The 23,770-nt window shown below is 34.8% G+C and overlaps 1 protein-coding gene across 5 annotated transcripts; it reads right to left on the reverse strand.

Moving 5' to 3' along the window:
* Positions 1 to 724: 724 nt before the first annotated feature.
* LOC129893975 (uncharacterized) lies at positions 725 to 9,998 on the reverse strand. Of its 5 annotated transcripts, none has more exons than XM_055969442.1 (11): positions 9,559 to 9,998; positions 8,813 to 8,904; positions 5,382 to 5,567; positions 5,156 to 5,267; positions 5,027 to 5,051; positions 4,832 to 4,872; positions 4,691 to 4,722; positions 4,453 to 4,605; positions 1,462 to 3,956; positions 1,235 to 1,312; positions 725 to 1,106 (listed from the first exon to the last, which is right to left on the reverse strand). In XM_055969442.1, the coding sequence occupies exons 2-11, from the start codon at positions 8,881 to 8,883 to the stop codon at positions 1,060 to 1,062; spliced, it is 3,240 nt and encodes a 1,079-aa protein (XP_055825417.1). In that variant the 5' UTR covers positions 8,884 to 8,904; positions 9,559 to 9,998; the 3' UTR covers positions 725 to 1,059. The 5 variants fall into 5 exon arrangements, with proteins under 5 accessions (XP_055825417.1, XP_055825416.1, XP_055825413.1 ...); XM_055969441.1 differs by having other exon boundaries at positions 4,832 to 4,875; XM_055969438.1 differs by having other exon boundaries at positions 4,832 to 4,875; positions 5,027 to 5,060.
* Positions 9,999 to 23,770: the final 13,772 nt, after the last annotated feature.

Raw genomic sequence — 23,770 nt, forward strand, 5'->3', positions numbered from 1 at the left:
GTTTCCAGGGTTGCATCCCCTTATTCTAGACCTTAAATAGAGTTTTTGTACAATGACTTTCAGGTTGTAAGGGTTGACTTCTGCACGCTTATGTTGTGATTATCTATTTAATTTTCTGAGTTTATGGGAACTCAATTAAATCTATTATAAAATTTATTTCCACATCTTTAGATGCATGTCTTTTATTAGTATTGCATAATTGAGTTATTGCATGATTGAGTTGTAGTAATGGTTCTCCCACCAAAGGATTAGTGAGGGTGCCACTAATAGCCCCGATTGGGTCGTGACAAAACCACTAGTCCATTTTTTTTTCAATTTGGCTTGATTTGTTGTTTGATTCGATTTTCAACTCGATTTTGTACACCCTAACTTGCATGCCGTCATTCTAAAATATATCTTCTTGTTTTGTTTAAAGCTTTAAAATCATGATGATTCCATATGATTTTTGAGTAATCAAACACAATAACTAAGTTAAATACAACGTTGAGTTACACATATCTATCATGACTTGCATACCATAATTCATTTTTGATTCCTCTTTATACCATCAATGCCACTCAACTTAAGGGTATTTTAGTTCAGAATTTATTCATAAAACTTAAAAATGTCATTTTCCGCACAAATTGATCAGCCGGTGTTGGATCGAGTAAACACTCAACCGCTTGAGCAAAGCTAGAACAAGCCCAAGAAACCAGTTTATATAACATAAAATTAAGCAAAGTGCTAGATGTCTTAAAAGTAATATTTGCAAAATTATCAGTCAGAAACAGCAAAATGCTCTGTGCAAAGATAACAAATTGAATGTGGTCAATCATCCTACAAAAGAAACTACATTTCTAATAGTGAATTTACAAAGTACAGAGACAAATGTAACAACAATGTAATGCCCCTACTTGTCAGGTATTCCGAAGTGTACAGCATACCCGGGGGAGACTAATGCACCAGAAAGGAAAAAAGAAACATACACCCCCGGCCACAGTCAGAAGCAACAGCTGCAAGTCGCAATATTAAGACTACATTGGGGCTGCCGTTGCTTTTGCATTGGAACGTAGCTCCTTTTTATTTACTTCCCTTGAATGCTGAAAGAGAAAAGAACGATCTTGATGCTGAAACACAAAACACCAAAACATTAAGTAGATGAAGGACACATACATCACTAAAAGTTTGATCTTCAAAAACACAGGAATTTAGACAGAACTTATAACATAAAAGGAAGAAAAAAAAGGAAGAAAACCTTTTGTTGTACTTGCTGGAGCTGAAAGCCGGCTTGCTTGCAATTTCTGAGCAGCAATTTTGCCTATACTTGTTTGAGCTGCAAGTATGAATGTCCAGTCTATGTAAGGTTTATCGATAATAGAATTATGAAACAGATCTCAAATGTAAGCAATAAACTTAAGGACAAATAAAACAGTCTACTAGAATAGAAAAATAAAATGATGGCTGTGAAGTACAAAGAAATACCAGATAGCTCATAGTCTTCAGAAGACAATTTTGCTTGTCCAGAATGCTTAGCATGAAGTGTAGCCTTTTTCAGTAGATTGTCAGAACTACTTTTGGTGAGAAGTTTAGAATCCTCTGGATCCTCCTCACCTTCTGAGAAGACAGATGGGCTTGAAACACCAGTTGAATTTGAATCAGTCTTACTCTTACGAGCAAACTTTAGAAGTCGCTTCAAACCTTTCGGCACATCCTTCTGATATACCATGGTAGGAGGATTCTCAGCATTACCCCAGTCAATAACATCTTCACTGCTTTCTTCAAGCAACATTTGAGACAGAGAATGACGAACTCGTGGACTTGAGATTCTTACAGTTGCAACATCAGCCAGAGATTCATTAGGACCAAAACCATCATTACATGGAAGGGCTTGATCCTCCTGCTCCTCTGTTACCACCCAGGCACTAGGGGAAATGTTAGATTCCTCTTCAACCTCACGTTTCAGTGCAGATTCTTCCATCCTTCCAAAAATATCTTCATTATCTGGCATAACCTTATTGCAGCTCTCCCTATCTTCATATTTTTGAGGGCTGTTTAACTTAATTACGGAGTCTTCATCTTCATGAATCTTTAACTCCTCAAGACCCCTGTCCTGCAGTTGATTAAGAGGACTAGAAGCAACAGAGGCTATTTCATTCTCCTCAACTTGAACGAAGTCCGTAGATTCCCTCAAAGATTTTTCAGGCTGAGATGAAACTTTGGCCTTTATGACTGGACTATGACCAGATCCAGTACCTGACCCCTTACGAAGAAAAGGCTTTGCCTCCTTTGATTCCAGAGGCACCACACTACTTTTCTTGGTTACCCTGCTGAGTCTAGGTTTAGCAGAGGATGCAGAATCTCCAGGGGTAGGCTCAACTCTGGCTTTTGTAGGTTTGCTAGCTTTTGTCAGAGTCTGCTGCTTCTTGTCATTCCCATTTGTAACATTCTTTCTGATATTACTCTGGGGTGTCTTCACAGATTTTGCTTGGGGTTGTATCTTCTCAACCTTTTGGCTTGTCTGAGGAACTGCTGTTGTTGGCTGTGATCTTCTACGGGTAGGTGTAGTAGTACCTGCAGAATTTGTTATAGAAGGAGTTTTAGCAGTTGTTGTCCCTGCAACTCTTGGTGACGGCAAAGACGGCCATGACTTCCGTGTCGCTGGCAGTTGCGATGCTTTTGATGAAACTTTCTTTGCAACAGCAGGTTTGGGAGTTCCATCATTGGTATTTGTAGATTCAGGGGATTTCTTGACTGTTCTCTGTGTTCTCTTAATATTGGTTTTTTTACCAACATTATTCGCATTTCCTGTGACAATTTCAGTTTTTCTTTCATCAAGAATTTGTTGCATTGCTTTAAATTGTTTATCCTTCTCTGCTCTATTCCTAGCAGCTTCACCACGAAGTTTCTCATCCCTCTTTTCTTTGTAATGATCATAGAAACCACCTCGACGCTCAGCGAGACGGCTTTGGTTTTTGCCATCACTTGCTGCCAAGTTCCGATATTTGCTAGGCTTGGTTTCCATCATTTTTGTGAGCAATTGGTTTAGCTCTGCTTCCTTTTGTCGAGTCCATTCAACTGAGGCATTTAACTTTTCATCCATTTCTTCACCTTGGTCAGGGAGAGATTCCTCTGCTGTAACATTAGGACTATATGTTCTTTCTTCAGGTAGGTTTTGTTCGAAATCAGCAGCAGCAGCCTCGGTGTCATGGCTTATGGGAGGAGGATATGAATCGGGTTTCTTTTCTAAAATACTCTCAGTTTCTTTATCTTCCAATTTATTGATAGCCTCAGAAACTGGATCATCAGAAGCAACTTCAATAGAGCCTTTAGAGCTTTCACACACCCCTGAACTCCATCTTCTCAAAACTGCTTTATTAGCAACAACTGACGCGCTTAATAGTGACTTTGTCCTTTGATAATCAACAGCTTGCCCTTTCTGTTTGCTTTCAAAAAGACTGATTGCGTCTTGCACACTCATTCTACAGGCATCCTTCTCAACCCTTTTTGAGGTTTGCTCAGAATCTTCCTCATCAGTATGGCTGGCAGCTGCATCTTTATGCGAGATTGACCTTTCTCTTGCAGGAAAGTAATTTAGACTCTTGATCGTTATAGCAGTGGATCTTCGCGACCCAGAGCGCCCAATTTGGACTCTTCGCATGGGAGATGCAGACCTTCTCGGAGATGCAGATCTTATGAGAGTCCGACTTCTTTCCGCTGATGGTTGTTCCTCCTCACTTGTACAAGAAGTTTCTTCGCTTCCTGATGAGTTTTGCCTCTCCATCTGTGCAGCTTTTGCAGGGGAAGCAGTATATGTCACTGGTGTATCTAACTTTGCTGGTCCAGATGTTTGAGAATTGCCCTCTTCTGAACCAACTTTGTCATTTCTGACATCAACTTTTGAAAGAGAGTACTCTTTACCCCGAAAACCACTAGCCCTGGTCTCCTCGCTCAGTGCAATAAACTTCTGCAGACAGTTCCTGAAACAGACAAAACAAATGCAGTCATTAGCCTGTCGCACCTATCTTCCAGAATAATTTGGTTCAACAAGCTGAAAAGTGAAAGAAGAGTATCATTAACTAAACCACAAATTTTAAGAAAAATGAATCTGAAGCTGAAGTTTTAGCTTCCAACTCACTCGAAGAAAGTAACCCAGCCCCTAAATTAAACAAAAGAACAATTTTTTTACCAGAATTTGTTTGCCCATATTATTAGGGCTATTTCATTTAAATTGGAAAACAGTATCAACTAATCGAAATGAGTGATCACTACATCACTAACAGAAAACAACTCAATTGGAGTAAGATGGCTCTTGAATTGGAGAACAATTTTATTTTGGGAAAAAACTGGCATTTGTTTTGATTTCTGGAGAGCAATGTGCAAGTGGAAATCTAAAGGGATATTACAGCATAGAAACTGCTAAAAATGATTAAAAGGCATTAGATCCTCCAGACCACTAGTTCTCCCATGACTTACCTCAATTCAACAGCTCCAAAATAGTAAGAAAACTTTTCTATGTTAATAATATCCTCAAAAGAGCATGCAGTGCCAGCAGCTTGGCATAAAGCAGCAGCCAATTCCCCTTTTAAAGCAGTCAACCTCAAATCCATTGCCCTCAGCAATTCATTCCTGTTCACCATTAGATTATTTGGATGATTTGGAGATGGTACATTAATTTCTGAAATTTAGAATTGTAAGAGGCATAGGGACATACTTTGAAGCATCTGATGAAGGGTTATTATCTTCCTGGAGTGGTATCATATATCATGTTATCTTTCAATGTGTATATGCAATAACTTCTGAAAAAGACAATGAATAAAAAAAATAATCCAGGAACAGAGATGGATAAATTTACTTGCTGCGATGACGACACTGCACCACTTGAGTAATCGCATTCTGCTAGAAGAAAGAAAAACAATATTAGTTGTTATTTTTTCCCCTTTTCTTCTGATTGAAACTCCACAAGAGAGAGACAGTTGCACCAGCAACCACAATTCCGTTAAACAGACTAATCTAGGCTATATTGTCCAGCAGGAACAGTAAGACTAACCTGCTTCCCTGCTCCCAATATAATCCTGAGGACCCTAAAGGAATAATAAGCCCATTATTATACTACTTGTTACAGGTTCTACAGATTAATTGAAGGGTCAGATCAATTATACAGAAAGATAAAAAGCACCTTTGAATATAAGGAAACATGAAACTTCCGAGCTTCTTCAAGCTGAGATATTTCATTTACCATGGCCTTGGTCATATCAATTATAGGTGATGAGCTGATAATACGAAGAAACCTGGAAATACAGGGATTGCAGTACGGGGATACAGAAGTTCAGAAAAATTCTTAAAAGACAGTTTGAAGTAAATGATGACTGATAAAAAAAAAAGTAAGTGATGACTGAGTGCACCTGATCAATGTGGATTTTGTAAACCATTTAGCATCGCTAAGATTCCCTAGAGGTCTAAATTTGAAATTGGCATCTGATCCCTTTGAGTGCAAAGAATTGATTTTGGGAGAATGAAGTATCAACTGCTCCAGAAGTCCAGAGGCCGCTGTTACTAACTTGTTGCCGTAGCAGATATGTGACTCGTACCTGCATCCAAAATATATTTAAAATAGGAACAAGTATTATCAGGAGAACCTAGATCCACAGTAGAATTAGAGCATATTTGGATTGAGGTATTTTAAGTGTTTTTAAGCCAAAATAGTTGTTAAGTACTTTTGTACTGTTTGGATAAAATAATAAAGTATTTTTAAGCACTTGGTGTTAAGCCAAAAACCATAAGTTACGATTTCTAACTTATAATCTAAGAGCCAATCCAAACAGGCTCTTACGATTTCTAACTTATAAGCTAAAAGTCAATCCAAACAGACTTGTTTTGATTGGCTTTATTAAGGTGACTTATATGTTAAAGGCTAAAAGCCATAATTTGGGAACACCCAACTTTTGGGTACTTTTTCCAAAACCAAAAAAATAGCTTAAAAGCCACTAAAAATAAGTCAATCCAAAACAACCACTTAGTAGTGTCATTTAAAAGATATTGACATTTGGCCTCTTGTCATTATAACCAAGTATTATGTATATGTTGGTAGTGGCATTTGGTGTTTGCTATAGAAAGACAAGTGTTGGAACACTTGTCATGTGCTAAACCTTTTCTTTCTACTCTAAATAACCCCTCAAATGGATCAGTAAAACACACCCAATACAAGCTACAATCTCATCTTTCTTCTCCGCCTCTTCCTTTTATATTATTTAATTATCCCTTGTTATTCTTTTATTTTCCCTTTTAAAATTTCTTGGTATTAATTAAACTTTGTTGATGAGTACTCTGTAACTAAATCATACCAATAAGTTTTAGAAGGGAAAATATAGGAACAACAAGAAATTAAATAAAATAAAAGGAAGGCAAAATGAAGGAGGAGAACGTGAGAAGAGAGAAGAAAAATGAGATTGTATCTTGTATTGGGTGTGTTTTGTTGATAGATTATTTATAAAATAAAGAAAAGGTTTAGCACATGACAAGTGTCCCTACACTTATCTTTCAACTGCAAACATCAAATGCCACTACTAGAATCTACACAACACTTGATTGTAATGACAAGAGTCAAGTGTCAAAATCTTTCAAATAACACACATATTCCCCCACTATTTCAAAGATTTTATACGAAGAGTAGTACTTGTTGGATTTAACATGACCAAAATGCAATACGTTTGGTGTCTTTTGGACTATGAACCAAACATAGATCGGAAAAATTTAACTTCCAAAATTACTGGTGAAATATAAAATTTCTATGAACCAATAATTCTTAATGTAAGTCAGAGACTTTATCAATCACATTTCGATCTCTATAATTTGTTGTTCAACGCAGTTTTGCACCAATAGGCCATGCACATGGCTGGTTATTAATGAGCGTTCTAGAGACTAGGCCAAAATCTTATAGGAGCAGTGACACTCCACTTCTCATATAGGTGAATTCATCAAGTGTATACTGCCTTAAATACACCATCCTAAGGACTATGAATTCATTAAGAGTTAATAACTCATGCCTCATAATTAGTAGTAGTTCAAGCACTCCCTATTAGTACGTACTGTCGATAATGACTTGTTATTACCCATATGAACCTACTTCATGGGATCTCCAATCACATAGGTTCGGTTACCGTTTTAAATGACAATCATATTGGCCTTACCCCCCACCTCTTTTGAGGTTTGAAGAATTAATTTTCTTCCCACGTCACTGAATCGACCGAATTCATTTCTGACTTCACATAATCAATGGAAATTATTCCATCTTTCATCAATTTCTTAATGACATCATGCCTCTTTAATGTCTAATCTTATAATTATGAGATTTGTTCTTTGCAATAGCAATTGTGGCTTAACAATCACAATGCATAATCATAGGAGGCAATCATCAATTATAAAGGGATATTCACTAAGAAGTCTCTTAGCCACTCGCCTCAGAATCAACTAACTCCAGAGCTACAAAGTAAAACTCTAACTCCATATCGATCTACCAATGATCGTCTACTTAGTTGATTTTCATGAAATTGCACCACCACCTAAGGTGAACACATAGCCACATAGTGGATTTTGTTTCATTTGAATCAAAGATCCAGATCCAATTTGCATCACAATACCCTTATAATGTAGAAGGAAATCCACTATTCACATCCTCTCAAATATTTCATTAGTTTAATTAATGCAAACCAATGCTCTTTATTGAGTTTATGAGTATATATACTCAATCTACCCACAACATCGGTTATACCAGGCCTAGTAAAATTCATTAAATGCAACAAACTCTCAATAATCTAAGCATACTTAGACTGAGTAACTGGATCACCATTATTCTTTTTCAATTGAGAGTTTAGCATCGTAAGGAGTGACGGAGTGACCACAGGTATCACATCAAAACATTCAAACTTCTTAAGAAAGTTTTTCCACATAATGTTCTTATGACAATGTTATACCATTTTCATTATAACTTTAACTCCTAATATCACATTTACTTCACCTAGATCTTTCATATCAAAATTAGTAGACAAAAATAGTTTGATACTTTGCACAATATTTTAACTTGTATCAATTATGAGCATGTCATCAACATGTAAGCATATTATCACATAATCATTGTCTGCTACTTTCATTAAATTTTATCAGTCTGCATTTGATTCATAGTCCAAAAGACATCAAACCTATTACACCATGCAAATCCAGCAAGTTATACGTTTCTTCCTATAAATTCTTTTGAAATACGTCGAAGATGGTAGGCAAAATATTTATTTCAAATGAATTTATTTTAAAGCGTATTTGAGAAACCAAACATAAAGTGTATTTGAGAAGTTAAAATCTCATGGCTGGTGAAAGCAATGTGGCAGCAAAAGAACTAGTCAAGTAAATTCTTACAATTGTCAACACTCTCATCACTTGTCAAATGGTGTCAATAGAATGCTTATGTGAAGATAAGTGTTAAAATACTGGCCCCAATGGAGAGCTTTCCTTCATCCTATAAATAGGCATGAATGTTTACAGCAAAATAGAACCCAACACAAGCTACAGAATTATGTCAAGTGCCCCAAATGTTGGGCTGTAAAATAACCAACAACAAACCCAACTGGTATATCATGCTACATTAGGTACAAACTAAATTGCCGGTCCTAAATTTGTTTTCACAATTAATCGGTATATTGGAGAAATATATGTCTTAAAGACACCATAACAAACTCCCGGTTTCAAGAAGGGAAAAACAAAAAGTTAATGAGGTCCTCATGAAGCCAACAATAAAAATGAAAATGACACAGCCAATTGAAATTTAAACAAAAGTTTGATTGACCTGTTCTGGCTTGGGAAAATCTGAAATTCAACATAGTCCATCAAGACATCAGCATCTATTCCATCCTCCATCTTTGGTCTCTTGAACTAAGCCTGGTGAGAGGAAACTGGTTCATTAGCTCAGTATAAGAATGGTATGATTACTCTCAACCGTTGTAGCAGTAGCAGTAATATATGCAGCAGGAAGTCATCTGACGTGTACTGACTTCTACAAATAAGTCACTTTGATCAAGAAGACTGAAACAATAACAAATTTACACTCAAGATAGCAGTAAAGCAGCTAGCTACCAACTCAAATACATTGCGCCTAGTCAAGATTTTAGGGGAACATATTACATTTTTTTTTTAATCAGGGGAACATATTATACCCTCGAGGGACCAAAATCAAGCAAGTTGACCTTAAAAAAAAAAAGATGAACCAACCCCACATTGCCAAAAATAATTTTTTACCTGACAAAACAACATGAAAACAATCAAATTTCAACTGTCCATAGATCAGTAAGCTGAAATTAAAAAAATGCAATGAAGAGCCCACATAACCTCATTCAAAATCAGATCTACCATCAAACAACATTTATCTTTTGATTCAATTCATCATTATTTTTTAACTTCCTTTCAAAATCCAAAAAAATAAAAATCTTAGCAACGGTTTAATAAACTACCACTGACCCAGAAATGCTTAGTCCAAGAACTCAATGCACACCAGAAAGATTGTCAGGTTTCAAACTTGGACTGTCTAAAATCTACCTGGGTTTCTGCAGAAGAGTAAAATGCAGGTGGAAATAGAGCACAGCCTTCAAAGTTGGAGAAAAAGAAAGTAGTAGTTGCCTTGTTGGTGAAGATCTCAAATGGGGGTTCGATTCAAAGAAGATAAAAAGAGTTACAGTCTTTTCACTTTTTCTTTGATTAAAGTTGTGGTCACATACTCAGTTGGAGTGTTGAGAGAAAAAAACAAAGAAATAAGAGAACTTTGATTGCAAGGAAGAAGATAAAAGGAAGTGGGCAAAAACTTACAGAGACTGTGTGTGTGTGTGTGTGTGTGTGTGTGTGTTTAGAGAGAAAGAGAAGCAAAGGTTAGGGGTGGGGTGCGTGCGTGGGTGGGAGAGTGGGGATGAAAAGTGGTGATTGCGTTTGAGGAAAGCTTATTACTGCAGCAGTCACTACATGATGATGTGTTTATTATGGCATCCAACGCTTTGAAAATTGAAGTTGTGTTACCTCATGAATATCATTTCATGTTTGCTTTTCACTTTTTTGTAAGTAATTTAAAATAAAAATTATTTTTATTATTTTTTAAATTCTTAAAAATTTAACTTTAATTTTTTTGAAATTTTACGATCAAAATTTCAAAAAAATATCTTTTTGTCTCAATTTATATGACATTGTTTGATCGGAATTTAAAAACAAGAGAAGACTTTTGTTATGTTTATCAAATTGTTTTTATTAAAGTTATTTTAAGGCTTACTTTCAGTTAATTTTTCTTCGTTAAGTGCATTCCAATAAGAATAAAATAAGGATGATATCATTAATTAATATTTAAATAAGAAAATGTGACCTTTTTAGAATAAACTAAAAATGAAAGGGTGTCAGAGAAAACCAAAGAGTAGTTTTTCTTATATCAAATGTGAGAACGAAGTAAAGAGTGTACGACTTTTTTTTCATCCATGAATTCAAATTCAAACGTAGATTGGTGGTCCTCCCTTCATAAATAGCAAAAATGGTCCTTTATATTTTGAGCTAAATTCAAAGGGGATCATTTCAATATTAAAAGTGACCATAGATTGATTATAATTAATTATTTAATAAATTTTAATATGAATTGTAAGTTTATTTTTACAAGAACTCATATTTGGAGGTATTTTTTTTTTGTAGTTTCTATTATTTTGAGTCTATTTTATTTTGGAATATGGTGCAGTTTTTTGAGGTATAATTTTTGTCTCTCTCCATTTCAATTAATACAACGCTATTTGACTGAATGTGGAGTTTAAGAATTAAATATTTTTGAAATTTGTAATATAAAAAAGTTATATAAATTTGTAGGACTATAAATCATCTCATCTTATTATAATGAATAAAATAAAAAATTTAAAGTTGATTTAAAAAGAAAGAGCGACACAAACTCAAAATGGTAAAAGTACTTTTTATCTATTTTTGGTGTATGATGCAATTTTTGGTGTTGTGGTTTGTAAGATTTGATGGAACGTGTTTTTGGTTAATTACTTATTTTAAAAAAAATAATCTATTAGTAAGAGTTTGTTAAACATTTGGTGGAAAATAAAATTTTACTTTTAGTAAATTTAAAAATTTTGAACTGCTTAGAGATATATATTTAAGGGCCATATTGAACCATTTCCTAACCTAAGGGACTTTTTTGTCATTTTCTTGTCCTCTCTCTTCCGCTAGTTTGTTTTTATCTACGAAACATTGCTATTCTTTTGTTCTTCATTTCTTTTCTATTTTGAAAATCAATTTTTAAATACTTAAACAGTTTCAATTTTTTTAAAGCTTTTTTAATAATTTTGTAGTGGCATTTTAAGACCACAAAATTATAGAATATTTTGAAACATTTTGCATATCTTTAGTTTAAGATATAAATTCTTTTTTTTTTTACTTTTTAAACTTTATTTCAAGTCAAAATTAGACAATCAAATTGAAACGAATGGAGTATATGTACTCTCTCTATTCCAAAATAATTGTCACATTTCGTTTTTGATAAGTTATTTGACTAACTTTCAAAGATAAATTTGATTAAATTAATTCAATATTAAAAAAATATACGAAAAATACTATAAATTATAATTTTTTTCATATCAATATAATTAAGAAAATATATTTTAAAATATTAATTATTTTATATTGTTTTAACTCTTAAAACTATAATGCACGTTCCTCTCTATAAAATATATATATTTTGCGGTTTACAAGTTCAATTCTGAGTTTTACAAGTTAATTCATATTGTATTATAATCAGCACAATATTTTGTGCTTTGTTACTTTTGATTTTGTTGTCTTGTTTTAGCTTAGAAGAAGACAGGATTTTTTGTCTTTTTGATTAGCAGATCCACTGTGTGTCTTCGGTGGTAGCGGAATTGATCGGGTGTTGGAAGTTGGAACAGTAAGTTGGTTTTCTCTTTTCATTGTTCCACTGATCTCTCCTGTGATTTTCTTCTGCTGGTTTGTTGCTCGGCTGCTTCTGTTGTGTATTGCCCAAAGTCCGCACCGTGGACAATGCCTTGAAGGTGTTCGACGAAATTTTTTAACGAAATATTGCTTCATTAAACAGTGTTTTCCGGCGGCAACCAGGTTCATTTCAACTGGAGTTGGTACCTCCGATTTCCATATCTTTCCATATCTACTCTTTGCTCATACAATTGTAGTTACATTTTGTTGACTTTAAACATTTGAATATTTTATTAGTTCATACGCGTTTTCATGGCTTTGGATAGTGATGGTAGACTAGGGTCATGTTCTCACTCAGGAACGGGGACGGGGATGAGGGTAAGGAGGGGTAAGTGGATTAAAGAAGTGTCTAGACTGAGAGTAGGTTCTTGGAACATTGGGATGTTGACGGGAAAATCCATAGAGCTAGTTAAGATTCTAAAGAGGAGGAAGATTAATATAGCTTGTGTACAAGAGACCAAATGGGTAGGTTCTAAAACTAAGGAGGTAGAAGGGTATAAACTTCGGTTCTCTGGTAGATCGAAGTATAGGAATGGAGTAGGCATTTTAGTAAACAGTGATTTAAGAGATCAAGTGGTGGAGGTTAGGAGAGTCACTGATAGAATAATGTCGATAAATGTGGTTGTTGAAGGGATCACATTGAACATTATTAGTGCCTATGCGCCGCAAGCGGGCTTAGGCGAGGAGGATAAGAGGCGCTTTTGGGAGAATTTGGACGAGTTAGTAGGAGGCATACCACATACTGAGAAGCTTTTCATGGGAGGGGATTTCAATGGGCACATCAGGTCTATTTTGGGAGGGCATGATGATGTGCATGGAGGCTTTAGCTTCGGAGACAGAAATGGAGGAGGAGTTCTACTTTTGGATTTCGCAAGAGCTTTTGAGTTGGTGATAGCCAATTCGAGTTTTCCAAAGAAGGAGGACCACTTGGTAACCTTCTGAAATGCGGTGGCTAAGACTCAGATAGATTTTTTACTCCTTACGAAGAATGATAAAGGTCTGTACAAAAACTGTAAGGTCATTCCGATCGACAACCTTACGACCCGACATAAGCTCTTGGTGATGGATTTAGGGATCAAGATGACGAGAAAGAAGAGGGTTGAAGATGACCGACCTAGGATTAGATAGGGGAGTTTGACCATGGCTAGCGTCTTAGAGATGGAAGAGAAATTGAAGGATATGGGGACCTGGAATAGTAGTGGGGATGCGAACACTATATGGGATAGGACAACTAGTTGTATTAGGGTTATAGCAAGGGAAGTATTGAGAGTCTCGACAGGTAGCCGTGATCGGCACTGAGGGGACTGGTGGTAGAATGGAGAAGTGCAAGGAAAGGTGGAAGCAAAGAAGATAGCGTATGCGAAGATGATAAAAAGCAAAAATGAGGTGGAGAAGTGGAGAAATAGGGAACTTTATAAGATAGCAAGGAAAGAGGCAAAGTCGGTGGTTTCGATGGCAAAAAAAAAAGCTTTTGAACGCCTTTATGCTGAATTAGAAGAGAAAGGCGGGGAGAGGAAATTGTTCAAGCTAGCCAGGGAGTGGGAGAGAAGGGCACGCGGCGTGGATCAAGTGAAGTGCCTTAAGGACGAGCATGAAAAAGTATTGGTAGAAGAGACCCTCATTAAACAGAGATGACATTCGTACTTCCATAAACTCTTGAATAAAGAAGGGGACAGAGAGATTGTGTTGGGAGATTTGGAAAATATAGGGAGGCTTCACGATTTTAGGTGTTGCAAGAGTATTACGATCGAAGAGGTTAAGGGTGCTGTGCATAGGATGCGCTGCGAGAGACCGACCGGACCTGACGAGATTCTTAGAGAATTTTGGAAAAGTGCAAGCTTAGTAGATTTGGAGTGGCTGACTAGGTTATTTAATTTCATCTTTAAGACGGCAACGATTTCCGAAGAATGGAGGTCGAGCTTAATGATCCCTCTATACAAACACAAGGGGGATATCCAGAGCTGCAATAACTATAGGAGTATCAAGCTTCTAAACCATACTATGAAAGTGTGGAAAAGAGTGGTGGAGATGAGGGTTAGGAGAGGCGTGTCTATTTCAGAGAATCAGTTTGAATTTATGTCGGGATGCTCAACTATAAAAGCCATCCATCTTATGAGAAAACTAGTGGAGCAGTATAAGGAGAGGAAGAGAGACTTGCATATGGTATTCATCGATCTAGAAAAGGCTTACGATAAAGTTCCACGAAAGATACTATGGAGATGTTTGAAGGCTAAAGGTGAACCTGCGACCTATATTAGGGTGATCAAGGACATGTATGAGGGTGCCAAAACCAGGGTAAGGACAGTAGGAGGTGACTCAGAGCACTTTCAAGTTGTGATGGGGTTGCATCAAGGATCAGCCCTTAGTCCCTTTTTTATTTTCCTTGGTGATGGATGGATTGACGCGACAAATTCAAAGTGAGGTGCCATGGTGTATGCTTTTTGCGGACGATATAGTCCTGATCGATAAGACTTGTAGCAGAGTTAACGCTAAGCTGGAGGATTGGAGACATACCTTGGAGTCTAAAGGGTTTAAGCTGAGTAGGACCAAGACAGAGTATTTAGAGTGCAAGTTCAGTGAGACACCTCATGAGATTGGCACGGAAGTTAGGCTTGGTGACTAGGCCATCCAAAAGAAAAGTAGTTTCCAATAACTTGGGTCTATCATGCAAGGCAGCGGAGAGATTGACGAGGATGTCACACATTGTATTAGGGCAAGGTAGATGAAATAGAGGCTCGCTTCTGGTGTGCTGTGTGACAAGAAGGTGCCACCACAACTTAAGGGCAAGTCATACAAAGTGGTGGTTAGATCGGCTATGTTATATGGGGTGGAGTGTTGGCCAGTTAAGGTCTCTCACGTTCAAAAGATGAAAGTAGCTGAGATGAGAATGTTGAGATGGATGTGTGGGAATACCAGGAGTGATAAGATTAGAAATGAGGCTATTCGGGATAAGCTAGGAGTGACCTCGGTGGAAGACAAGATGCGGGAAATGCGACTGAGATAATTTGGGCATGTGAAGAGGAGAGACATAGATGCCCTAGTGCGGAGGTGTGAGAGGTTGACAATGGATGGTTTTAGAAGAGGTAGGGGTAGGCCGAAGAAATATTGGGGAGAAGTGATTAGACAGGACATGACGCATTTATAGCTTAACGAAGACATGACCTTAGAAAGGAGGGTGTGGAGGACCCATATTAGGGTAGAAGGCTAGTACATAGTCTCGTTATTCTTCCGTATTAGTAGGCGCATTAGCGCACTATAATATCTTGTGCTCTGACTTCTGTTATTATCTTTCTATTACTTTCTGTACTTTGATTACTCTATTTTACCTGTGTCGCTTTCGTTATTTGCGTTATTCGTTATTTGCTTTCCCATATCGCTTTGAACTTCCTAGCCTTATCTGACCTCTTTTTATGCTTCTTTTGAGCCGAGGTTTTCTCAAAAACAGTCGTCCTACATTGGTAGGAGTAAGGTTTGCGTACACTTTACTCTCCCCAGATCCCACATTGTGATTTTTACTGGGATGTTGTTGTTGTAAAAAAGGAAGAGAGGAAGTAAATTAGGAAAAACGAAAGCCTAAGTGCATATGTCCTTAATTTTATTAGAACTAGAAATGATAATTCGACCTGGGTTTAACCCATTAACAGCAGGTGTAGGTGTAGGTGTGCAGATTTGGATAGAAATTGATTGAAAAATTGAATCAAATTGATCATATAAATTGATTTTGGAGTTTAATTTGATTTGATTTTATATTTTAAAAAACTAAAAGTATTTTATTTGATTTTACATTTTTTAGAAATTAATAATATTTGATTTGATTATAACTTTGTTTAAAAAATCAAAGAAATAATTGAACTAAACCGATAAATTATATATTTATTTTTATAATTATATATGTATAAAATATATTTTTATAAATAATTTTAAATATCTTTTATATATGTTTTTATCAAGATTTAGTTACAAATTTACGAAGTTCTTAATGTAATTAACAAGGGGACATGATCCAATTGTTGACTCTTCTGATTTTGATTTCATTTTTTCCTTTGCGAGTAAAGACTCAACTAGAAAGAAAAAAACACATTATGGCGGAAAGGTTGACATATATTTGTTTGCTAACTAATTTGTTTTTTTTATGTTTCGCCTTGTTTTTGATTTATTTTCGTATGATTAATAATCAAACAACTGATATTTGATACAATCAAAGCATTAAGTATATTATATATGATTTAATTTAATTTTAATAATTTAAAAATTGATTAAATTAATTTAATTTTAATTTTGATCTACCGATCCAAACTAAATCGGTACACCCTAATTAAAAGAATGCACACATATACTATATAATATTGCTGAGGAAAAGTCCAGTTGGTATTTTTGGAAAATGCTTGAGGAGAGGAAGTCAAACTGACTCATGTTCCATGCAGCATAATATGCATTTTGAATTGTAAACGATACCCTGATTTTTACTAATGGACTTAATTTGTTATTCTTTCATTTTAAGTTTAAAAATGAAGAATTTGGAGGAAGAAAAAGTCCCAACATAAGAATGAGGGTTGGGCAGTAGGAAACTTGCAACTCGAATTCTTGACACAATGACAAAAGTTATTCCCTCCAATCACTTTTACCCTGCTCAAACTCTTGGTCATTGTTAATTTGTAACCAAAAGTTAACGTTAAAATCTTAGCAAATTGCGGTTGTCTAGATCTTCTTTTTGGGATTATGCTACATTACAAGAACATAGTCATGTCAAACAATTGGAAATTGAGGAGAAGACTTATAGGAATAGGAATAATGGAAGTGACAGAGAGACAGCTGCATGGGAATGGTGGGGCTACAGCTTGACTTGGAAGAAAACAAGGCAAAGTGCAATACATAGACAACAACCACTTCTTTTTAGTAAATCTTGAAGCAACAGTAATTCCTAGAAGATGCCTAATTTCCAATTTCCATGTGGTTTTTGGTGACCCCAGAATCATGTGCTTTTCCACTATATTTGTCTCTATTAATCCCCAAAACACCTAATTTAAAATTTTATTTATGCAATTTCCTCTATGAAGTCAATTCCAACTCCAGTTTTTCTCTAAATATGCCTGTTTCCAACAGCGTAGAGACATCCATTTCCTTCCCGTTTCGCCCGCTCTATGACCATTTTGTCCTAGAAGGTAGAAGCTTATCTATGTGATTCAAAACTGAACCACTAGGTATACTCAGGGGCGGAGCTACATGAAACTTAAGGGGTTCGCGTCAAAAAATTACACTGTATATATAAGGTCAATTTCTAATTTTATGAATATATATATATATTAAAATGAACCCCCTTAAAACTAAAGAAAGACATGGCTCGATAGCTAAGGGATTCATTGTTGACTGAAATGGTCGGAGTTTGAACCCCACTTCATGCAACGTTTTCTCACTTTTGTGCTTTGGAAAGAATGAGATTTCCTACTTTTTTTGTGCTTTGCTATGAAAAGGCTAAGATGGGCTAACCAATGTAAAACTTTATGTTATCAACCAAATTGGTTGTCCACTTTGCATTAGGGGATAGTCCTCTATTTTCTTTTAGTGGGCAACTAATATTTTTCCTCCACTTACATATGGCTATAAATAGCTTTCTTCTTCAATGTAAAGAAGATAGAGAGATACTACAATACACAACAAACATTCTCTTATTTGTTCTCCTTTTTTATTTTTTACTCTAGCCTCCTTATTTTTTTGTATTTCATAACACGTTATCAGCACGAAACTCTAATTTTCAGAAAATTAACTTCTATATCAGGTATATCTACTGAAGAAATTTAATTTTCAGTTGTCTTTGTTATTTTAAAAAAAAATTCATCATGTCAAATTTGTCAAAATTGGAGTTTATGACACTTGATATTTCTGGCAAAAATTATTTGTCATGGATACTTGATGTTGAAATTCACCTTACCGCTAAGGGTCTTGGTGATGATATAATTGAAGAAAATACAGCATCAAGTCAGGATAAAGCAAATGTTATGATTTTCCTTCGTCATCATCTAGATGAAAGCCTGAAAATGAAATACTTGACAGTGAAAGATCCACTTGAATTATGGAAAGACTTAAAAGGGAGGTATGACCACCTCAGGGCAACGGTATTGCCAAGGGCTCGTTATGAGTGGATGCACTTACGGTTTCAAGATTTTAAAACTGTAATTGAGTATAATTCTGTTGTATTTAGAATTACTTCCCAATTAAAATTATATGGGAAAACTATAAATGACAAGGACATGTTAGAAAAGACACTAACTATTTTTCATGCCTCTAATATAATATTACATCAGCAATACCGTGAAAAAAGTTTTTAAAATACTCTGAATTGATCTCATGCCTTCTAGTGGCTGAGCTACATAATGCCCTTTTAATGAAAAATCATGAAGCTCATCCCACTGGAACTGCTCCGTTATCGGAAGCAAATATGATAGAAGCACATGTGCAGTCTAAAAGAAGATAAAATAAAAATTATGGCCATAATAATGTGCGTGGACGTGGCGATGGCAGAAGACGATATAATAATCATTGTGGTGGTGGTCAACATAAAAGGGAGAACAATATCAGTTCTCAAAATGGCCCTTCAAGAAGTAACTGTCATCGTTGTGGCATGAAAGACCACTGGAAAAATGAATGTCGAACGCCTGAACATTTTGTAAGGCTTTATCAAAATTCTTTCAAAAGAAAGGCAAATAGAGGTGGTGCCTCTTCTTCTAATGCTCGGATAGAGTCACACTTGGCGTTCAAAAATAATATTGAGGCAAGAAATTTGCATAATAATAATATTGAAGCAAATCTAGCTTTGAAGGATGACGATTTTTATGACCTCAATGATATTACTCATTTAGAGGTTGAAGATATTTTTAAGGATCTTAATTGATGTTTAATTTCATATTTTTCAATATGTTGTCATTTTTATGTACTTTGAATTATCGTGTTTTTACGTTTATGTATTTAAAAGAGAAAGAAAAAAAAAGGAAGACTTATGTTTTCCTAGCAAAACTCACTCTTTTTTGTGTCCATTATTACTTTTTAAATATACATTTTCTGTTATTTCATTCTCATATGTCTTTATAGCACATTTCCTATATTTTTTTAACCTTCTCCACGTGTCATGCTTAATTTTCAACTCTTACAGTTATATTCTCAATCTTTGATATTAAAAAAAAATTATCATCATAGTTATACTGTGATTGCATAGTTTATATATTTTATGAGTCACCATAAATGAACTTTGGTATATAACGTGTGCCTCATCACTCCACATTCTATAAATAAATATACAAAGTTAGGTTTTGCATATTGTGTCCATGACACCCAATACCTAACTACGAAAATAGTAGTGACAATATTTATTCAATAAAATAAAAAATAAACAACTCCTATTTACCTTTTAACTTAACTTATGTGCATATTATTTTTATTACTTATTTTTTATAATGTATTTTTATTTTATGAAGATAAATAAATTTTTCAGTCTTCAATTGGATCCAAGATGAGTAATGGAGATATGTGCCTTTTGGATAGTATTACAACTCATACAATATTAAAAGAAAAAAATATTTCTATCATTTGATTATGAAAAAGGCTTATGTCAATACAATATCCGATAATACAAAATTAATTAAAGGCTCTGGAAAAACGGTCTTATTACTACCTAGAGGAATGATATTGGTAATTGATAATGCATTATATTATAGTAAGTCTCAAAGAAACTTGTTAAGTTTCAAGGTTATTCGCCAAAATGACTATCATATTGAGACTGCAAATGAAAGAAAGGTTGAATACCTTTATATTACTACAATAAATATGGAGAAGAAAATTATGCACGAAAAATTACCTGCACTTTCTTCTAGATTATACCATATAAATATTGGTAATGTTGAATCACATGCCATAGTAAACAAAAGGTTTACTGATTCTAATAATTTTATCATTTGGCATGACTGATTGGGTCATCCCGGTTATAATATGATGCGCAGAATTATTGAGAATTCACATGGACACACTTTAAAAAATTATAAAATTCTTCAATCTAAGGAATTCTCTTGTGTTGCTTGTTCCCAAGAAAAACTGATTATTAAACCATCAGCAACTAAGGTTAGGATTGAATCCCCTGCATTTCCAGAACGTATACAGGGTAATATATGTGGTCCAATTCACCCTTCATGTGGACCATTTAAATATTATATGGTCTTGATAGATGCATCTACAAGATGGTCACATGTGTGCTTATTATCAACTCGCAACATGGCTTTTGCAAGATTGTTAGCTCAAATTATAAGGTTAAGACCACAATTTCTAGATTATGCAATAAAGACAATTCGTCTTGATAATGCTGAAGAATTTACATCTTAATTATTTAATGATTATTGTATGTCGGTTGAAATAAAAGTTGAGCATCCGGTCGCTCATGTCCATATTCAAAATGGTCTAGCAGAATCATTGATTAAACGCCTCCAATTGATGGCTAGACCATTTCTAATGAGGACAAAACTTCTTATTTCAGTATGGGGGCATGCTATTTTGCATGTAGCAACACTTGTGCGCATAAGGCCAACAAATTATCATGAATTTTCTCCATTACAGTTGGCATTTGGAAGGGAACCAAATATATCTCATCTTAGAATATTTGGGTGTGCGGTATATGTTCCAATTGCTCCATCGCACCGCACAAAGATGAGTCCCCAAAGAAGTTTGAGAATATATGTTGGGTATAAATCTCCTTCTATTATAAAATATTTGGAACCTATGACTGGAGATTTATTTACGGCAAGATTCGCTGATTGTCATTTTGATGAATCAGTGTACCTAACATTAGGGGGAGAACATAAGCAGTTAAAAAATGAGATAGATTGGAATTCATTGTCACTATCTCATTTAGATCCTCGAACAAATCAATGTGAGAAAGAAGTTCAAAAGATGATTTATTTGCAGAATATTGCAAATCAACTGTCGGATGCATTTACTAACCTTTTACGAGTTACTAAATCGCATATCCCAGCTGCTAATGCTCAAGTTCGAATTGATGTCCCGATAGGACAACTTATTCAGACAAATGAGTCTAGGCCACGCTTAAAACGTGGAAGACCAATTGGTTCCAAAGATAAAAATCCTCGAAAAAAGGAAAGGAGTAAATGATCAAGATGATCATAATTTGGAGGCAATTGCTCAAGAAGAGCCCAGAGACACAACAAATGGTGATACCACCAAGGAGTCCAAGTACCTGAAAATAATAAGAATGAAGAAATCTCAATAAGTTATGTCTCGACAGGAAAATGGTGGAATCGAAATGATATTGTGGTCGATAATATTTTTGCTTATAATATTGCCATTGAAATAATACAACAAGATAAGGATCTTGAGCCAAAATCTGTTGATGAATGCAGACAGAGAAATAATTGGCCAAAATGGAAAGATGCAATGCAAGTAGAGTTAACTTCACTTGAAAAATGTGAAGTTTTCGGATCAATACTCCGAACACCTGAAGGTGTCAAGCCAGTAGGGAATAAATGGGTTTTTGTGCGTAAATGAAATGAAAAGGGTGAAGTCGTAAGATATAAAGCACGACTTGTAGTTCGAGGTTTTTCTCAAAGACCTGACATTGACTATATGGAAACATATTCCCCTGTGGTGAATGCAATTACCTTCAGGTATCTAATGAATTTGGCAGTTCATGGGAAGTTTGAAATGCACTTAATGGACGTCACTGCCTATTTATATGGATCATTGGACCACGATATTTTTATGAAAATTCCCGAAGGGTTCAAAGTGCCTGAAGCATACAAGGATTTTCGAGAAAATTGCTCAATAAAGCTTCAAAAATCTTTATATGGGTTGAAATAAGCAGGGCGAATATGGTACAATCGTCTTAGCGAATATTTGCTAAAAGAAGAATATAAAAATGATTCAATTTGCCCTTGTGTCTTTATGAAAAGGTCTGAATCTGAATTTGTCATAATAGTAGTATATGTTGATGATTTAAATATTATTGGAACTTCGGAAGAACTTTCAAAGGCAGTAAAATATCTGAAAAAAGAGTTTGAAATGAAAGACCTTGGAAAGATAAAATTTTATCTTAGTCTACAAATTGAACATTTTACAAATAAGATATTTGTCCATCAGTCAACATATACTGAAAATATTTTAAAGAGGTTTTATATGGATAAAACACATCCATTAAGTACCCCAATGGTTGTGAGATCTCTTGATATTAATACAGATCCATTTCGACCTCATGAAAATGATGAAGAGCTTGTTGGTGCTGAAATACCACACCTTAGTGCAATTGGTGCATTAATGTATCTTGTCAATAATTCTAGACTAGATATAACTTTCTTAGTAAACTTGTTAGCAAAATTTAGTTCTTTCACAACGTGAAGATACTGGAATGGAATTAAGCATATATTCAGATACATCCGAGGGACCACAAATATGGGATTGTTTTACTCAAATGAATCCACGTCACTATTGATTGGTTACGCTGATGCGGGATATTTGTCTGATCCCCATAAAAGTCGATCGCAGATAAGCTATTTATTTACGTGTGGTGGTACAATTATATCATGGAGTTCAACAAAGCAAACTATGGTTTTCACTTCTTCAAATCATGCAGAGATAATAGTCATTCATGAAGCAAGTCGAGAATGTGTTTGGTTAAGATCTATAACTTTACACATTCAAGAAATATGTGGTCTTTCTTTAAAAAGAGGCGTTCTAAAAATATTGTATGAAGACAATGCTGCATGTATAGCTCAACTGAAGGGAGGATACATCAAAGAAGAAAGAACAAAACATATTTTACCAAAATTCTTTTTCACTCATGATCTTAAAAAGAAGGGTAAAATAGATGTCCAACAAATTCGTTCAAGTGACAATTTGACAGATATATTCACCAAAGCATTGCCAACTTCAACCTTTGAGAAAATGAGATACAAAATTTGAATGTATCGTCTTTGAGATATTAAGTGATGTTTTCATTAGAGGGAGCAAAATACGCGTTGTACTCTTTTTCCCTTAGCCAAGGTTTTGTCCCACTGGTTTTCCTGATAAGGTTTTTAATAAGGCAGCACTCAAGACGTATAATCAGATGTGTGTACTATTTTTCCTTCATTAGATTTTTTTCCACTGGGTGTTTTCCTAATAAGGTTTTAACGAGGCACAACATCTATGGGAATTCAAAATAACTACTATGTATATTGTTTCTTGTAAAGATTTTAATGAGACACATTTTATGTGAACACCCAAGGGGGAGTGTTATCAACCAAATTAATGGTTGTCCACTTTGCATTAGTGGATAGTCCTCTATTTTCTTTTAGTGGGCAACTAATGTTTTTCCTCTACTTACATATGGCTATAAATAGTCTTCTTCTTCAATGTAAAGAAGATAGAGAGATACTACAATACACAACAAACATTTTCTTATTTGTTCTCCTTTCTTATCTTTTACTCTAGCCTCCTTATTTTTTTGTATTTCATAACACTTTATTATTTTTTTTCTATGCTATTTCTTTTTTTCAATTTTTTTTATTAAATTTATTAGATGCATCTTTGATATTTTTGTCTTTTATTTTTCATATTTATATTGCTCATGTTGTTTCCTTTATAACTCTCTTTCCATGTACTAATTTGTAGAAACTCTTTTAAAAGATAATGAATTATTATTAAATTTGAATTGAGTTAGAAAAATAGTATATAAAATAAAGTAAATTTTAAAATAATTTGAATGAAGAAATTTAAAAGTCATAAATATTCTTTTAACAAAATCAAT

Source organism: Solanum dulcamara, chromosome 7, assembly GCF_947179165.1.
Source record: "Solanum dulcamara chromosome 7, daSolDulc1.2, whole genome shotgun sequence".
Lineage (NCBI taxonomy): Eukaryota > Viridiplantae > Streptophyta > Magnoliopsida > Solanales > Solanaceae > Solanum > Solanum dulcamara.

Bases quoted from the DNA above. Each gene is read 5' to 3' on its own strand.
- LOC129893975 (XM_055969438.1), bottom strand. From the start codon at position 8,883: ATGGAGGATGGAATAGATGCTGATGTCTTGATGGACTATGTTGAATTT. The intron at 4,723-4,831 runs GTAAATTTATCC...ATACCACTCCAG, and splicing joins CAGTGTCGTCATCGCAGCAA to GAAGATAATAACCCTTCATC. The intron at 1,313-1,461 runs GTATTTCTTTGT...TCATACTTGCAG, and splicing joins TGAAGACTATGAGCTATCTG to CTCAAACAAGTATAGGCAAA.